Genomic DNA, 16,186 nt, shown 5'->3' on the forward strand with positions numbered 1-16,186 from the left:
GCCTACCAACATACTTATAGACAATCCCACTCGCTTGTCTTTTCATATCTTCACACGATAATCAACACATCGGCTAATCAGCAAGTTCAAACAGTCATGTTTGTTCATGCGTAACGTTCGCAGGTCAAAACATCAGTCCATCATCTTCTTAAGCAGATTGCTCGTTTTCACATTAGTTATTCCAACTTCGTGGTTCCTCATTCATTCCATACATCTATATCACTCACTCTGTGGATATGTTTGTCCTTGTGATTTGCTGATTGAAATGAATGTTGGATTATATTTGTAACTAATAAACGCAAAGACGCTGGGGTTGTTAACCATAACACTTCCTACTAGCACAAATCAATTAATTTTGCTCACCCTGGACGTTCGAGGTCCCAGAATGCAAAGGAATGTAGCGTGAGTAGCGTGAGAGACAAGAGACAGTGAAAAGAGACAAAATTTAGATTATTGATGTCTGATACTTCTCATGTTCTTAGTAGGAATGCTATCATGAGCCTATTGATATATGCTATGCAGAGTCAGGATAGAATTATCCGCGGGGAGTGGGCGGGCAACCAAGCTCCACTCCAACACAGATGACCAGCTAGTGTGAAAATTTTCCTGCTATCTTAGAGCCCCTGAGCAGATAGGTTGCCAACTACTCATATCATCCAATCAAGTACCACGGGCCCGGCTATTGGGCGCTTATTACTTCGCCGAAAAAATCGGAATTGTCCTGCTGAGGCGCCACAAATTGTTTCATAGGCTGAGGGGAAGGGGTTATTCAGATACGGCACAGCTGTACCTCAACAGGGGTGTTCGTATTAACCAATGCCATGAGCACTCACACATTCTTATAAAGCCAACAGTTTCCTAAGCATGTTGCAAAGTCTTTGAAGGGCTTCGAAGGGCGATGTTCAAACCCGCTCGATCTCGCCGGACAATTCGAACATTCTCCCATAGTCACGCTCAATGGCTATCCAGCAGGAAGGCGGGCGCAGGGATCACCGCCGTCCGTATTCCGACAGGTTGCGTCAGGTCTTAGAATCAGGGACATCCAAGCCGGTCGGCACACGAGATTCCACGGGATTACCAACGGCTCACCAAGACGGCCTTCAGCCGCATTCTTCGGAGTATGAATTATCAGACGGGGCGTCTATCGATGACGAGAACCAAGACCCAGACGAAGGTGAAGAGGACGGCCCATGGGAGGTAGAGTCAGACAGAGACGCCGACCGCGAACTCGAGAGGAGAGTGAATTCCAAACAACAGGTTTCTGACCCCGGAGTAATATATACTTTGACAGTGGAGTAAGTCCAAACACACTGGATATTTGTATAGGTGCTAACCACCTCAATAAGTTTGGACACTCGCCTCCAGTAAGTGCATTTTAGGCTTCTTGATCTTGAATCGTTGCACTCACCATTCCAACCAATGATGATAACAAAGCTCCGCTATTAGACCTAAGCTCATGGTTTTCTAGGGAAGTCGAGCGCAAAATCATAGAAGAGCAGTCGTCCATCGAGGAGAGCGTCAAAAATATTCATGTTCTGGAAGACACGGTCCAGCAACTGAAGACTGGGCTGAATGAAATCAAGGCGCACTGCATGCCCCGGTCTCGGAAGAAGAGGAAGGTGGTAAGGAGAGCAGAGTGAGGGCCTCCAATTTGGAAAACGAACAAGGATGAGTGCTGCTTGCTCTATTGATCGGAAATGGTGTGACTTGACGACATCAGCAAGAACGGGAACTTGGAGTACTGCCGTCGCTCATTCATCATCCCTTTGTATGCATAGGGCCAAAGCCCTGGCCTTGAGGCGCCTCAGGCTATGACAGTGGGTTTTATTATAGCGGATATTTTGATTCAAAAGCACATCCGTTAGCAACAACTTGCATAACCACTTTTTGGCACTGGTAGTGGCGGTGTCTATAGGCAGCCTGCTTGGATCGTAGCCGTTGGCGCTGGGATGATCGTACCAATCCAGCTATAAACCCCTATACCCCACCCGTATGTTCGAAATGACGTAGTGACAAATACATCCCTGTGTAGTCGCAAACTACCAATGATGGCCTCGATCCATGCGATGGACGCGCAATCTCAGCAACTGCCGTTTGTGGTATCGCCCAGCATCTCACGGTTTGACTTACCTATGCACCATTAAGCCTTGCTGCTAACCTGGAAGTCGAGAATAATGAGGTCTACCGTAGCTACACTCGAAGAATATGATCACGTGAACTGTCGTAGGCGTGCTTACCCGCCCGTACCAGGCAGGGGTGGCGGTAGCTAATTGGTAGAGAGAGAACGGTCCGCGAGGATCGTCCTCCCGCCCCCAACCCTTTCCCCTCGTACTTCTGCAAGCTCCAAACCGTCACCAGGCTCGTTCACACATAGAGGTCTAAGGTCAGGTCACGACCTGGCGAGTCTTTCAAAGTCAGAGAGGATTCCCAACCTTTTACCGTGCGGACGCATTTCGTCCTCAGGTTGGTTAGAGGGGCAAGGTCTACGCCGCCTGAGGATCAAGGTTGTTGCGTAAGCAAGTTCATGTGCGGGAGGGGAATCACTCGCGCGAACCTCTGCAGCAGACTAGCCTGATTCGGTCCGATCTGAAACCGATCACACCCACGCGCCGCGCCACTTCAGATTTGCTGATAGGGGAGGAGGCACCTGCTCTTACGCTATGCCAAGCAATAGCAGGTATCTCGCAACCACTCTTGGTGAGGTGCAGACTGCTTGGACCGTATCCAGGATAACTGGGGGGTCCCAGCGGAGCTAGGTCGAGCTCTTTATGGGTATTGCTCTGCAGGGTTGTTGCATGAGTCCTAAGAGTAATGATTCCTGATTTTCTAAATCACCGTATCGCTCTTCCCATCGGAAGAAACGAGACATGGTAGAAATGTAAATATACGCGAAAACATATACTGTCCATCATCATCCTATCCTGTCTCTTCTTATAACGCTCTCCCGTCCATTATCTTTGACAAACAAGGTAGTACCATAGTCGGCGGCAATCTTAAAGCACCGAATGCTTCGAGTGCAACTGCTTTCGCTCAATGACCGGAAGGTTAGATGCTCGTGTATGTACCTTGGTTCACATTTCATTGAAGTGGTTCATTTCCGTCTCCAGAGAGCGGACATCTGCCTTCAGAGAGCGGACGTCTGCCTTCAGGGAGCGGACTTCTGCCTTCACGTTTTGGAGTTCGCGCGACATTGTGATGGTGGTCTCGTGGATACGCTCGGTGGAAAAGGATTGTGGCCTCCGTTGTACTTCTAGGGCTCTGAATGCAATTTCAGTCGCCGACGTGACCTAGAGGGGAGGAGGCGAGGAGGGGAAGATTCCTTAGATGGATTGAGGCGAGATGTATAATACTCACTGAATTCGTTCGTCAAGGCTGAGAATTTTCTGTTAGTACGTCCCTTAACCCCTGAGGCCAGTGAGCAATACGCACTCTTTAGCCAAGATCGCTGCCACCACAAAAGGCATTGTATCCTGCCTTGGGTGCGCCATTTCATCTGCCATGCTCTCTGTGTCCAACTTCCATGGATCTTGCTCATCCCCCTCGTATCTTTCGTCATCGTTTTTAGTGACGCCTTCCTCGCCACGCGATCCTCCCTTTGAACGTCTTAGATCTCCATGCATCCATCCTATCAGATGAGGTTAGACACGGTCAAGAACATCATGTGTCTCTCAGTCCAGGAGGCTAACTTGGGTATTGTTCATACCTTTTGGAGTTGTAAGACTGACGAATGTATTTACCTAGGTTAGATGAGCGTTGAATGGTATTGGTCTCCTTTGTCTAAAGATAGTGAGGATGGGCTCCATTTATATTCAGAGGGGTAGGAGTGGGAACAGGGACCAACCTCGAGCGGATAGGAAAAGCTTGCTAGCGGTAATGAAGTCGAGCGTTGTGTTTTTGGTCGGTACCCTTTACGTTTGGCCCGGCGTTATTGTGGTAGAATCTATGGAGATGTCCATTCGTCGGTTGCTACTGTGTGGATATAGGCCAAGAATGTGATAACTACTGGTAGGGAAATTTTGCTACTGCAGTGGCATGCTTGTCGCTTTCGTCGAATCTACCTACGATGAAGGGCTTATCTGTTCGAAGGGATGCAGGACTCACGGGTGTAAGCCAGCCACTCTACTCCGTCCCGAAAGACCCCTGGTCCTCGAGGCTCACAGAAAACCGTGAGCGTACGCGCCCACGAGTTTAGGTTACAGCCTTAGTACTTACACCTGGCTAGGACCGTTGCTTGACTCTTTCCTATTTAGTCGCATAGCCCGCGTGGCAAATACTTTCCCCTTTCCCGTGTTTCTAGTAGTATACACTCGTTACGATCCCAGCTACTAATATACCTGTACGCTGTCGGTAACATCTTCAGCAGCTAGCAACTGACGTAACCCTACGGCGCAGTAGCGACAAGCCCCGACTTTCAACTCGACGCCGTATCCAATCGATCGAAAAGAAAACAGGGTCATTGTTGGTTTGATCTGTGCCGCAAATTCTTAGCGTTAACAAGGGCCTAATCACGCCTCGCAAGTAGTCGCTAATACTACTCATGCACTTCAAATCACATGCTAACCCAATACCTCCAATTATATGAACAGGTGTATGTTGGTTGGTAGCCAGGCTGGATCGCATCAAATATCCAATCCAATGCAGCTGCGGCAGCCAAGGATGATCTGGATAGGCCGCACCTAGTATTTGCCTCATTTAATTAGTCCTTGCAGTCTTCGAATGTTGGGAAACTCGGAGCATATCTATGGTGGATCTCGTTGCCTATGGTAGCACCTTGTGTTCCTCGGCCAATTGGCATTGCCATGTTAGCGCCTCGATGCGTTTAGAAGCTTGGCGTTCTCAAACAATGACGCGAGCCGAGAGATGGTCCCTTGGATTGGGGATGGAATTACATGAACCAAACACTTCACGATGAAGCGCTGACCAAATGGCCAAACCCTAAAGAGCATGTAATCTCCTACTCTCTGCTCTCTTCTTCATAGAAACTTCATTGTTGAGATAGATACATAGGAAAGTGGCCATCAATACGACGAGCGAGGAATAAGGAGCACGTAGAACTAGATACTAAACGGATTCGTCTCACAGAAAGCATCCATGTCATAATATTCTCCCATTAAGCGGCTTGAGGCGTATAGCCACGCTGGTACTCTGTCCACTTGCCCGCTCATCCTGCTCATTTGCGGCCGATGAGACGGTAGACTGCGCTCCATAGGTGGGACATCACTTTAGGATGCTCTTTTCGTGTCAATAGTACAGGTTCGAAATCCATTTCTGCTCGAATGGTTTTCCATGAGCGCCATCTCTTTGTGCGGAATGAGTAGAGGCGTAGGGTCTTACCGGAAACACTATGGCATAAACGAAATTCTGGCCCGTATTGATCTAGTGCAACATCAGAGGCAGTTTTGGCTTGTGAGGTTTTGTCTAGGGAAGTCTGGTGGGAACCGGTGCTAAACGCTCTCGGTCGGCAAGCTAAAGTGTGGAGAGAGGAACTGTTCAGGTCGCGAAGTCGGCGTCGGCGTGCCTTGCGTGCTGTCAAGTGGGGGTTTGCTGATGTTCCGCGAGGAAAGAATTGGGATTTCTGTTTCTCCTGGTTGATTTTGCCTCGTATTGACTGGATTGTTCTAGGAATGCCGAATTCTTGGAAGTATCTCTCCTCCTTTTTCGCCCACGTTAGGTGTTCATTGTGAGACAGCCATGATGGGAGATTCTGCTCTTCCCACTCAGACCACGGGATGCGGTTGCCCTTGGCCATGAGTTATGTAAAGTAAACGAGGATACAGAGAATGCGTGTAGGGGAAATTTGATATACAAGGATGGATAAGAAACAAAATCTGTTCGTAGTCGGCAGTTAAGGCGGGGGGTTCAGAAGATATAAACTTGCCGGCGTGTGCAACAGGGTCACTGTTGATTGAAAGCGCTGCCTTACCAACATAGACAGTACCTGTGAGGCCGGGGCGCTCCGTAATATTGAGGGTAAGGCGTGACTACCTTTTATTGGTAGTCATTCTCTTACACGCCCCCCCCCCCCCCCCCCCCCCCCCCAAAACCATACAGGTTGGAGATTGTTGTTAGGCATGACTGTTTATCTTGGGCGGGAAGAAGCCGGGGTGTTGTTCAAATGACCAACCAGCTTCTACTTCGGATAGAAGATGTTGGATTATCAACCGTAGTTGAATGTTGGTTTTAGCTGTTGGTGTAGAATAGGTGTATGATCTACATGCTTTAATATGGTTGTTGGACGGCTTGCATAGCAGGTCGCGGTGGATTGCACAAGTAAGATCGACCTGTTCATATGACATGTTAATAGTCTGACTGGCCACCGGCTGTCGTTATTCTATTTGGGCCGGGATTGGATCCTAGTCTCAAAGCTGCATAGAGATATAGCGATGGTGTTGACTTCTATTCTACACATAGAAAAAGGACATACGACAAGTTCTCTGGTCCTCTATGCTTGATGGCATTTCTCGGTCCATTTGAACCATTACCACTAGTCGGTGGAGACTATGCTCCAAGCATTGAGAAAGTCATCCACACTGTCCACTCAAAAGTTGGCGGAGTCTGAGGGCAACCCTTTTAACCCCGCGTGCTATGGCTGCTTCTACGTTCGATGGGACTTGACTGGTTTTCGTCACAGTGGCTATGCCTACCTGAAAAGAGAGGTTACAGCGTACACAAGGATAGCTTTTGCCTTACCTGTCGTGTTCGAGAGTCGCCATCTTCCCTCCTCATAGCACGTATAAATCAAATTGATACTTCGTAGAATGTACAACATTGCCTTCTATATACTCTCCCTTTTAAATTATCCTCTGGTCCTTGCTTTCACGACTCTGTCCCAATGTCCGAGAGCCAGTATGGTCTTTCCGGTGGAGAGCCAAAGCATTATCTAGGCGAATTGCGCCAGATGTTGGCATCCGCCTCGTCGGACCGCGACGAGACTTGGGATCTGACAACATTTCCAGAGATCCAGGGGACTGACTGCCAATCACACATTTTGCCCGAGGCGTCCGGCGGCGAAGAAGAGGCTGCGGAAGTAAGCAGCGACCAAGACGAGTTGGACTCACGTCATCAATGCGCCGTGGAAACAGAAACCGTCGACGATCGCGATCCAGGGTCGACACAGGATGCCACGTTTCCGCCTAATGAGGAGGTGGCGTATACGCTGATTGGAGAGTACGTTCTTGTGGACTCCCTAGTATCTATAGCAGACGTTGAAAATGCTAATAGGATTAGCTTGGATGAGCGAGTGCAGTAGGTGTACCTGCTGATGTTCTTGCCCACAGCGCCGCCCACCGGCTATGATCATATGATACTGATATGTCTTCCCAGAGAAATCGAAGAGCAGTTCAAGAAGCAAGCGACGTTCAATGACGGCGTACAGCGCACCATGCGAACGGTCCCGCACGAAATCCACGCGCTACAAACTGATATTCGTGCATTGAAGGCTAAAAATGACAAGTTGGAAGGCCTCCTGAATCAGCTCTGCAAGAAAGAATGCGTCCCAGCCACTCAACTAAAGGCGGTGCGGACCAAGCGCTCAGCCACGTAGTGGCTGCCTATGTGGTAGTGAGTATGTGACCTCTTATATATAAAGAAAGGTGAACTTGGACGAGCGAGCGGCGAGAATATCAGAAAAACTTGGCGTTCTGTCATACGGTGAGACGGATGTCCTTGTCATGCTATTCCCTCGAGTATCTATTCTAGTCAATTGCACACACTCTACAGTATAAGTCTGATTCACACAGTAGCGGTCCGTAATTCTTGCGCATGCGGAGATCGTGTTTTATTCTCCGGGGGCGTCGATCACAGCGAAATAGACTGATCTCGCCACAGCTCGAGAGGCGGCTATTTGACCGTACGGATAAAGGACTAACACCGTTTTGGAGAAGATCGATTAGATCGACTAGCTACTTGTTTGCGTAGCGCTTACAATAAGACGATTACATCGTCTCGATTGCGCGTTAGGCATGAGGGTTGGCTCTCAAGGAAGGGAACGACGTCGCGGAACGGAAGCCGTTTTCCCCGGCTGCTACCATCAGGGATTAAGAAAGATTGGATCGTATCCAATGAAGTTGCGCATGACGAAGTCGCTGGGTCGAGTGGCGTCATGGGTTGCCGTTGGGCTCGGCAAGCCCGGGTTGTAGAGGCAGGATCACAAAACGCAGCCTTGGACGTTCTAGCCATTCGTACAATACGGCGCAGCTGTCTTTTCTAAATGAGTGCGATGTGATGCTATCGACAACCTAAGCCTAGTTGGGAAGAGATCGGCTCAAGAAATCTGTAAAAGTATTCGTAGGCATGTGTAAGAGCAAGATCTGACGGGAGAGCGATCGAAATACAGTGGGTGGACAGGCACAGGCACATTGCGCCTAATTAGCAGTCAACTTGTGCGAATATGCTGTCGCCCTAGCTGCTGAGTTGGTAGTTCTGCCGGAGTGAATCTTGGTCATCCTTGCACCCAAAAACGGCGCAGTCGTCACATTAAGGTATCCGAATAATACGGTGCAGTTGCCGATCACTGTAACCTGCTTCTCGGCTGTGAGCATGTGCCTAGAGTGATCGATAGCCAAAGCCTAGAGGATGGCCGATTATCCCCGGAACTACCGACGCGTCTAGACTAAACGCTCGAGGTCCACTCACGGGTCACACACCATGGCGCAGGCCTCCTTTCGCTGGAGTGGCCCAATTAGCTCCATCAAATCTGAACGCCACTGCATGTGTCAGTTAACCCCGCTCCCAAAAGTGCTTCCAACCCTTCTGACCCTGTCATGGTCATAGTCATAGTATTGTAAGTCGATGGTGGCGTTGTGATGAAAGAAAGCTATGCCAGCCCCTTGCAGCTATGGGGACGTGGGCGAAAAAGCAATCAGGCGCAGCCTTTCCATACTACCTTGCTCAGCACTACCTTGTCCCTTCTCCTGTTCTCAGAGGCCTACGTGCAAGGAAAGGCCACCTAGTTATCCCGCGACACTAGTGACAGTCGATACGAATCCGCTACGGTTCCACCAACGCACCATTTACTGGTGTTGTGACGGGTATACGAGCCGTCCAGGGTTCGTGGTTTGAATCCAGTTGAATGAAGCGGCGCAATCGAGCCAATTAGGTCCACTGGCTCGCTTACGCTAGCCTTTAGTCAGCCATGAGATTTGCAACCTATTTACCTCTTGAGGCTCCGAGCCATTCTCCCAGAGCTGTCTCTCTGTGCACTGGTTTCTATGGCATATTTTTTGTAATGCACAAGACTATACTCAGCGAAAATTGTATGGTAGTTATATTAGGAGAGCGTAGCCTGGAGTGGCGAATGATTTAGCCGTTCGCACTCAGAGGATTCTAGGGAAGATAATCACAGAGGATTCACGGTAGAGGTATTTTAACGGACGACGAACATAGCACGTAGCACGCGACTCGAAAACAGGTTCACCACACGTAGATCTAAAGCAAAACTCCGAAACTCCCTTGGCCGTCGTCCTTCGGTTACCAGTGACGAAGTAGAACCGCCAGCCGATACAGGTATATATTTAGAATATATATGTCAATGGTCGGTCGGGTATAGACTGAAGTCGGCCAGATCATTCACACCTCCTTGAAAGGGATCATCAGATGCTACAGTATAGTCATTCAACGCAAACTGCCCATTTGGGCCAGCCAAGGGAACGTTGCCTGCACCAGGCCCCGCCAAACACTTGTCGAACTGAGAGACATTCATCCGGCTGCAGACCTTATCTATCATTGACGACGCATCTGTGAACAGCTCTTGCAAGAATGACTGCATACTTTCCTGCGCTCGGCTTTGCTCATTTGCGGTAGCGGTGGAGAGCTGCTTTTGCAGCTCTTGAACCTGCGCGTTGAGTCGCCCAACTTGAGTGGCCAACCGCGCTTTGTCTCCTCTTAGTTGCTGAATTTCTTCCTCCGCATCACTAATGACCTTCATGCAATGCGGATGGTCCTTCTCGTAGGAGCCGTTTGCCGGAGGAGAGTTGGAACCTCTGGCAGCTTCTGAGGACTGTATCTGGCAGTAAAGGATCAATGGTCGGACCTTGTCATTGCTCCCGCAAACTAGCGAGGGTTTGGTCCACGTACCTGCGACTGACGTGGCCGCGATCTGTTGGGCTCGATAGCTGCCGGCACAGATCTTGCAGCATGACTGCGGGAAGCTGCCAGGCCAGAGGCCGCTCGGCCTGCCCTGCTAGAGACGACCCGAACCCCATTCCGCGTAGCCGTTGCAGTTTTGGGCATCTTATTGTTATCGGCTACCAGTTTGAACAGCAGGAAATGGGAGATTATGGATATGCCAAATGGTTGCAATTCCTAGCAAATTCACAGAGTGTTAAGGAACGCCTTTAAAGCTCCTAATAGGCAAAATCCCTCGTTAGTTGAATGAGTAAAGAACCAACATCACCCTCATTTTCTACCTGTCCATTGGCGATCGAGATTTGCGACTAACAAGATCGCGCCGTCGCCCCTATCCTCATTTCCTACCTGCGCCGCCGGAGACGGCATGAAATATCATAACAACGAACCGTGCCGAAACAGCTATCGCCATAGTTTTACCGAGGGTCTATCAACATGGGTATGGACATACGGTTGGCTATCAGCCTCTTTCAAACATAGACCCGCTGCGTAGTCACCAGTGGATTGTTGGTTTCGCACCCCGCAGCACACATGCTACATTACCGTCGTATGCACATCGCCTTGTATCCGTCCAGTTCTACAACACAGTGATTGATCTCACGACACGGACACTGATGACGCTCCAGGAGAAGCGAGGGTGAATTCGGTGTTACTAGTAGCTTTGTGCGCTTTGGCTTGTTGATTACAGATATGAGGAAATTGCCTTAATGAAGATCGAGAGCCCTCGTGGGGAACTGTACCAGAATCTAGAAAACACATGTATGCGCCTACACCATTGCTCTATTTGGCAGGAGATAAACAACATAAGTTTCGGGCCGCGCGCCTTTCGAAGACAGTCGTGGAAACGATCATCAGCAAGAGAGGGGAACCCAGATAGTACCCCTGCTACAACCCTGCGGTCCCCTACCGGCGGCGCAGCTGCTTAGAATCGGCTCGGTGTGCTAGGGCATCGAGCAGACTGATCAACACACACCCCATCTTATAGAATTTGGAATCGCATTGAGCGTTGGGATCAAAAATTTCTCTGGTCCTCGACTATACTCAATGCCAGCGTTTGGGAGGCCGCGAGCAGCGATGAGGATGCCCTAGTTGCAAGGGCGGATCTACGTCCGTATCAGGCTATGATCGACGCTCCCGGCAAAAGTACGATCCGTCGATCATGGGGCTCTGGCTGAGCTTAGCGACCCAGTCACGAAACAATGAGACCAGCGTGATTACAGTTACTCCGGACATGACCAGAGAGTCCCCAACTTTCGGCTGTCTGCGGTCGTCTGTGTTTCTCTTTTTGGCTGGTGTGTGGATCAGGTTGTGAAGAGCTTGTGGCATCCAATGAATGTTGACCTCTAGCCGCCGTTGGTGCTTGAGGTTCCGAAAGGCAGATTTGTCGAGGCTTTCAATCGATACGCGGTACATCTGAACAAACGAGAACTGCATTGTGGTCGGTCTTCAATCATTCAGCAAGAGTCTTACTTCGATTGACAGCTCGGCGCGGACGGCTCACGACTCGAAAACCAAGCGAGCGCGATGGTCAAGATGGTAGATTGCGCCGACTCTGTTGTCGGAGCCTGAGGAAGCCGCTTGGCGCGAAGGTACGTGTGATGATGTGTGACCAACATGTGGGTCAAGTGCTGATTGGCCGTACCCTCGTCGTGATCGAGCACATCGGATTCATAAATCATCGCTCATTCTCGAAGACACAGAAAGCCCCCGCTCGTCAATTCTTCAGGAAACCAAAATCTACTATGCCGGGACGCAAATATGACAGGTTAGTTCTTCAATCGGACAATCAGACAAGCGTACTGTTAATTACAGTGCTGATAGTATGTTCTCCCAGATTCCGGAGCCAGAACAAGTGCAAGATTAACGCTGCTAAGAGGCTTGCACTCAAATCTCCAACACTCTTTGCTAACCCTGCGTCGATTCCAAGTATCAGATCTCCTGGCTTGCCAATGTACACAATGCGAAGAAGAAAGGAATGCCGTACTGAGTATCTCGGCTGCTGCGATTGAAAGCCTCCGGGTTCCGGGAACGGGATTTGCCGCCGTGAGAGTTTTGGCAGCTTGTGAGGGTAAGCTAGTGAAGGAGCTTTCAAAGAAGTATGACTGATCAGCCTTCATACGAAGCCGGGATTATCCCAAAAGAGGGAGTACGTGTTGTCGAGGAATGCATGGAGCTGCAGGCATGCGAATTCCTAGAAGCGCGGGCAATACTTGAGTCAACAACAGAGGTTGGACAGAGGTGTGGCAGGTCCTTGCGAGAATTCCAGTGGGCTATTGTAGTGGCTCTGATATCGTCACGTCTGAAAAATATCAGAGAGTGGCGAAAGAAATAAAGGGAAGGGTGTTGACGGGATTAACGGGGCGAACGAGTGCTTGCACCGGTGGTTTTGATGGTCCCCCATGATGCTGGACGTATGTCATCTAGCCAAGGACGCGTTTTTGTTAGGCAAGTCAACCATGAACCAGCGGATGGTACTGAGGACGAACATAGGCACTACGCTAGATAGACGCATCTCTAGCAGTACTTGAGTTGGTGCACTATATAGTGTTCCTAATGATCGCCGTCAGTGGGTAGTGATAAGGAAGTAATAGGGACTAGAACCCGAAGACGTACGGTGGATAGCGGCTGTGAGAGGCCTTTGCTAAAGCTAGATTGACCACGAGAATTGGTACTCGCTACGAGTGAATACGTAAGGCTACATAGGCGTTGGGATATTTTGATGTCATTGGACGCGGAGCATCTCGTACCTTCTGACATGGTTGGTTCGGATATGAAATAGGTAGTGGCACATAACGCCGAGAAACTTGCTTTTCTTGACAGGATTAATGTACGGAAAAGAGCATTGTTTCATAAGATCGCAATGGGAGGAAATATTACGGCTCAGCCTTGTAGAAAGCCCTAACGCTCTAGGGCCTTCGTGGTTGGCCAATGTTGTGCTGCAACTGCGCCAGTCAGGCCAACGTGAACCGGATAAGTACACCAATGGGATTCCAAGCCGACCCAACAACAGCAATGTACAGGATAAGACTCGTCCGTGTTGTTCTAGACTAGAAACACATAGTAATTTCGAGGAGGGGTTTTTTGGCTTTTGCAGTATGGTGCATTCTAGAGAAGTTCGTACGTAATGCGCCCCTCCCCTCCTGGCTTTCATGTTCCACTCGAAATCGTGTTCACCGAAGTCAATCCTCACGTATGCGGAACTACTAGGATTGATTTGTAATTAATCTAGAGGCTTGATACTGTATGTAACCCAAATTTTCAGCCATCGCCTTTTGGATCCTTTCCAACATCTGAACCCATTCCCATCTGAACCTATTCGAACCAACATCTGAACCCATTCCCATCTCTGAACCCATTCCCATCTGAACCCATTCCCATCTCTATCCATTCTAACCAACATCTGAACCTATTCCCATCTCTATCCATTCCAACCAACATCTGAACCTATTCCCATCTCTATCTATTCCAACCAACATCTGAATCTATTCCCATCTGAACCTATTCCCATCTGAATCTATTCCCATCTCTGTCCATTCCAACCAACATCTGAATCTATTCCGATCTGAACCCATTCCCATCTGAATCTATTCCCATCTCTGTCCATTCCAACCAACATCTGAACCTATTCCCATCTGAACCTATTCCCATCTGAACCTATTCCCATCTCTATCCATTCCAACCAACATCTGAATCTATTCCCATCTGAACCTATTCCCATCTGAATCTATTCCCATCTCTGTCCATTCCAACCAACATCTGAATCTATTCCGATCTGAACCCATTCCCATCTGAATCTATTTCCATCTCTGTCCATTCCAACCAACATCTGAACCTATTCCCATCTGAACCTATTCCCATCTGAACCTATTCCCATCTCTATCCATTCCAACCAACATCTGAATCTATTCCCATCTGAACCTATTCCCATCTGAACCCATTCCCATCTGTATCCATTTAACCAACATCCCACTTTTCCCTAAGAAGGATTACTGTGATGAGTTCAACAGATTTCTCAATTATAGCAAACGGCAGGACGTTTTTATGGCCACTAGGTTTCGATGAGGTATCATTGAACCAGCAGGTTGTGGTCGAGAATTATTTGAGATTTGCGTTGAAGTCTTTAGAGAAAAGGCGTTCTGGGGGAAAGTACTCTATTCCTAATGGTGATGATCCGGCCTCCAGGTTGAAGAGGAGAAAGTTAAAGAAGCCTATTGAGCTATCTCTCGAAGAAACAGCGCAAGAGATCAGGACAAGTGGCACCCTGGCTAGCTGGTTGGATTCCGACTTGGGGAAGCGTCGCAAATCACACATGCGGAACGCCCTTTCGAAATCTTTCGAAGAAAATGTGAGGAAGGGCGTCGCCAACCTAAAACCAATGACGAAACAAATGAAAAAGGGGGAGTGGACCCGGAACCGAAACGAGACAATGGTATGGTTGGTCTACAAGCTCGTCAGTCTAGCACACGCACGCCTTGTGCTTTACACTTTCTTCACAACAGATCTTGATAGTTATACGTTTGAAGAAATCACGTTCATTGTTGAATACGTGGCCCAGAAGCAAGAATTCCTCTACTGTGAGGCCCTCGAAACAACAGTCGAAGAAGGTGTGCCGGGTGAGTCCTTTCCAGGCTGTCGCTATAAGTCTATGACACATTGACCACGTTGCGGCTTGTAACCAACAGTCCCGCCACGCAGCTCAACATCTTCACTGCTAGCGGTGCTAGAGAACGGTGGATTTGGCCATGGTTTTCCCGTCAATCCCATCACAAGACCGTTCAGCTCTCTAGCCGAGACGGGACGTAACATGGCTCTCGAAAGTGAGGCCGGAGTGGACAACAAAAGTAAAGTGGACCACCGGGTCTACGGGTGGGAACCAGAGAAGCGGATACAGTCCCCAATGGACCAACCTGTCGATTTCAAGAAGTTGTCGAGTCTTTCGAAGATCCACCAGTCTACCGGCCAACTGGAGCAAGCTAAATCATATCTCCACGTGTGCTATAATGCTATTCGACGCAACTCCCGCTTGGGCGAACTAGATCGATCCCAGATTACTTGCAGATTATGTGATATTCTCTGTGCTCAAGAATTTTGCTCTGATGCACGGAAGAAAATCGAGGCTGAAATTAACACAAGTGCCGCTCGCGGAAAATGCACTGCATCCCTCAGACGCTTGAAGGTGTCATTGATGGAAGTGGACATACTGGAGGGAAAGTTCGAACAAGCATTTCTCGCCGCTCACTGGCTGAAGCTCGCATTTGATAGCGTCTCATCGGCGGATGTCGGTGAACAAAGGCTGCATGTGCGCTCGGTCATTGCATCTTCTAGGCTTTTCCATTACCAATTTCGGTACGACGACGCTATCCGCGAATGGGAAGAAGCCTGCTCTCTCGTGAGAAAATATCGGCACTGCTTTAAACCCGAAGGGTTTTTGTACGGGCTCATTCAGTTCTCTATCTCCGTCGCACGTATCCGGGCGGACAGCACCACAAACCGTGCGTATAGCACGGCCTCAAAATCATGGTGTGCCGATACCAAACAGTCCTTTGATAATGGCTGTGTCATTCTCACTCGCGAGGATCCCGATTATTGGATCCCAACGATTCCAAAGATATGGGTACCATACTTAATGTCGGTGATGGAGTCTGCGGAGCCAACGTGGGCGTCGACGAACGTGTTTTCCAGTCTACGGCAAAGGTATTCCTCTTTGGGATTCTGAGAACAACAATAGGTGCATATTGTCACCATCGTAACATGTCACCTGGCAGAAGAATCCGATATTTAGATACCTCTCATATCCATTAGATTATAGGGAATGTTTATCGACAGCAATATACTTAAACAAGGATTAATTAAAGTGGTGGTTGTTGAGATATAGATTGTACATGTAAAAAAGGGCATTCAATATGATGTTTTGCGGTGGCCCATTCGATGGGTGTGGCCCGCTCACCAGTGAAATACGTTAACCAACGATGAGCTGCCTACAGGACGCTAGGGGCTGACGTTACGCACTTCAGTCAGTTCGTCAGTAGGGACAAATAACTCGTCGCCAATCTAACCTAAA

At 49.0% G+C, this 16,186-nt stretch overlaps 4 protein-coding genes across 4 annotated transcripts; 3 read left to right on the forward strand and 1 right to left on the reverse strand.

Annotated features, from left to right (window-relative positions):
• Positions 1-957: 957 nt before the first annotated feature.
• Positions 958-1,295, forward strand: PFLUO_LOCUS5871 (uncharacterized protein; the record flags this gene model as incomplete). The annotated part of the gene is made up of 1 exon (XM_073783359.1): positions 958-1,295. A coding segment is annotated over one exon (338 nt), but the record flags the coding sequence as incomplete, so codon positions are not given.
• Positions 1,296-6,832: 5,537 nt separating this feature from the next.
• On the forward strand, positions 6,833-7,543 carry PFLUO_LOCUS5872 (uncharacterized protein; the record flags this gene model as incomplete). The annotated part of the gene is made up of 3 exons (XM_073783360.1): positions 6,833-7,167; positions 7,228-7,245; positions 7,324-7,543. 3 exons carry the CDS (start codon positions 6,833-6,835, stop codon positions 7,541-7,543), a joined length of 573 nt encoding a protein of 190 aa, XP_073639923.1.
• A 1,983-nt stretch (positions 7,544-9,526) lies between these two features.
• On the reverse strand, positions 9,527-10,136 carry PFLUO_LOCUS5873 (uncharacterized protein; the record flags this gene model as incomplete). The annotated part of the gene is made up of 2 exons (XM_073783361.1): positions 9,527-9,980; positions 10,075-10,136. 2 exons carry the CDS (start codon positions 10,134-10,136, stop codon positions 9,527-9,529), a joined length of 516 nt encoding a protein of 171 aa, XP_073639924.1.
• Positions 10,137-14,551: 4,415 nt separating this feature from the next.
• Positions 14,552-15,841, forward strand: PFLUO_LOCUS5874 (uncharacterized protein; the record flags this gene model as incomplete). Its single annotated transcript, XM_073783362.1, has 2 exons — positions 14,552-14,738; positions 14,850-15,841. The coding sequence occupies 2 exons, from the start codon at positions 14,552-14,554 to the stop codon at positions 15,839-15,841; spliced, it is 1,179 nt and encodes a 392-aa protein (XP_073639925.1).
• Between the last annotated feature and the right edge of the window lie 345 nt (positions 15,842-16,186).

The sequence above is a fragment of the Penicillium psychrofluorescens genome (assembly GCF_964197705.1).
Source record: "Penicillium psychrofluorescens genome assembly, chromosome: 4".
Lineage (NCBI taxonomy): Eukaryota > Fungi > Ascomycota > Eurotiomycetes > Eurotiales > Aspergillaceae > Penicillium > Penicillium psychrofluorescens.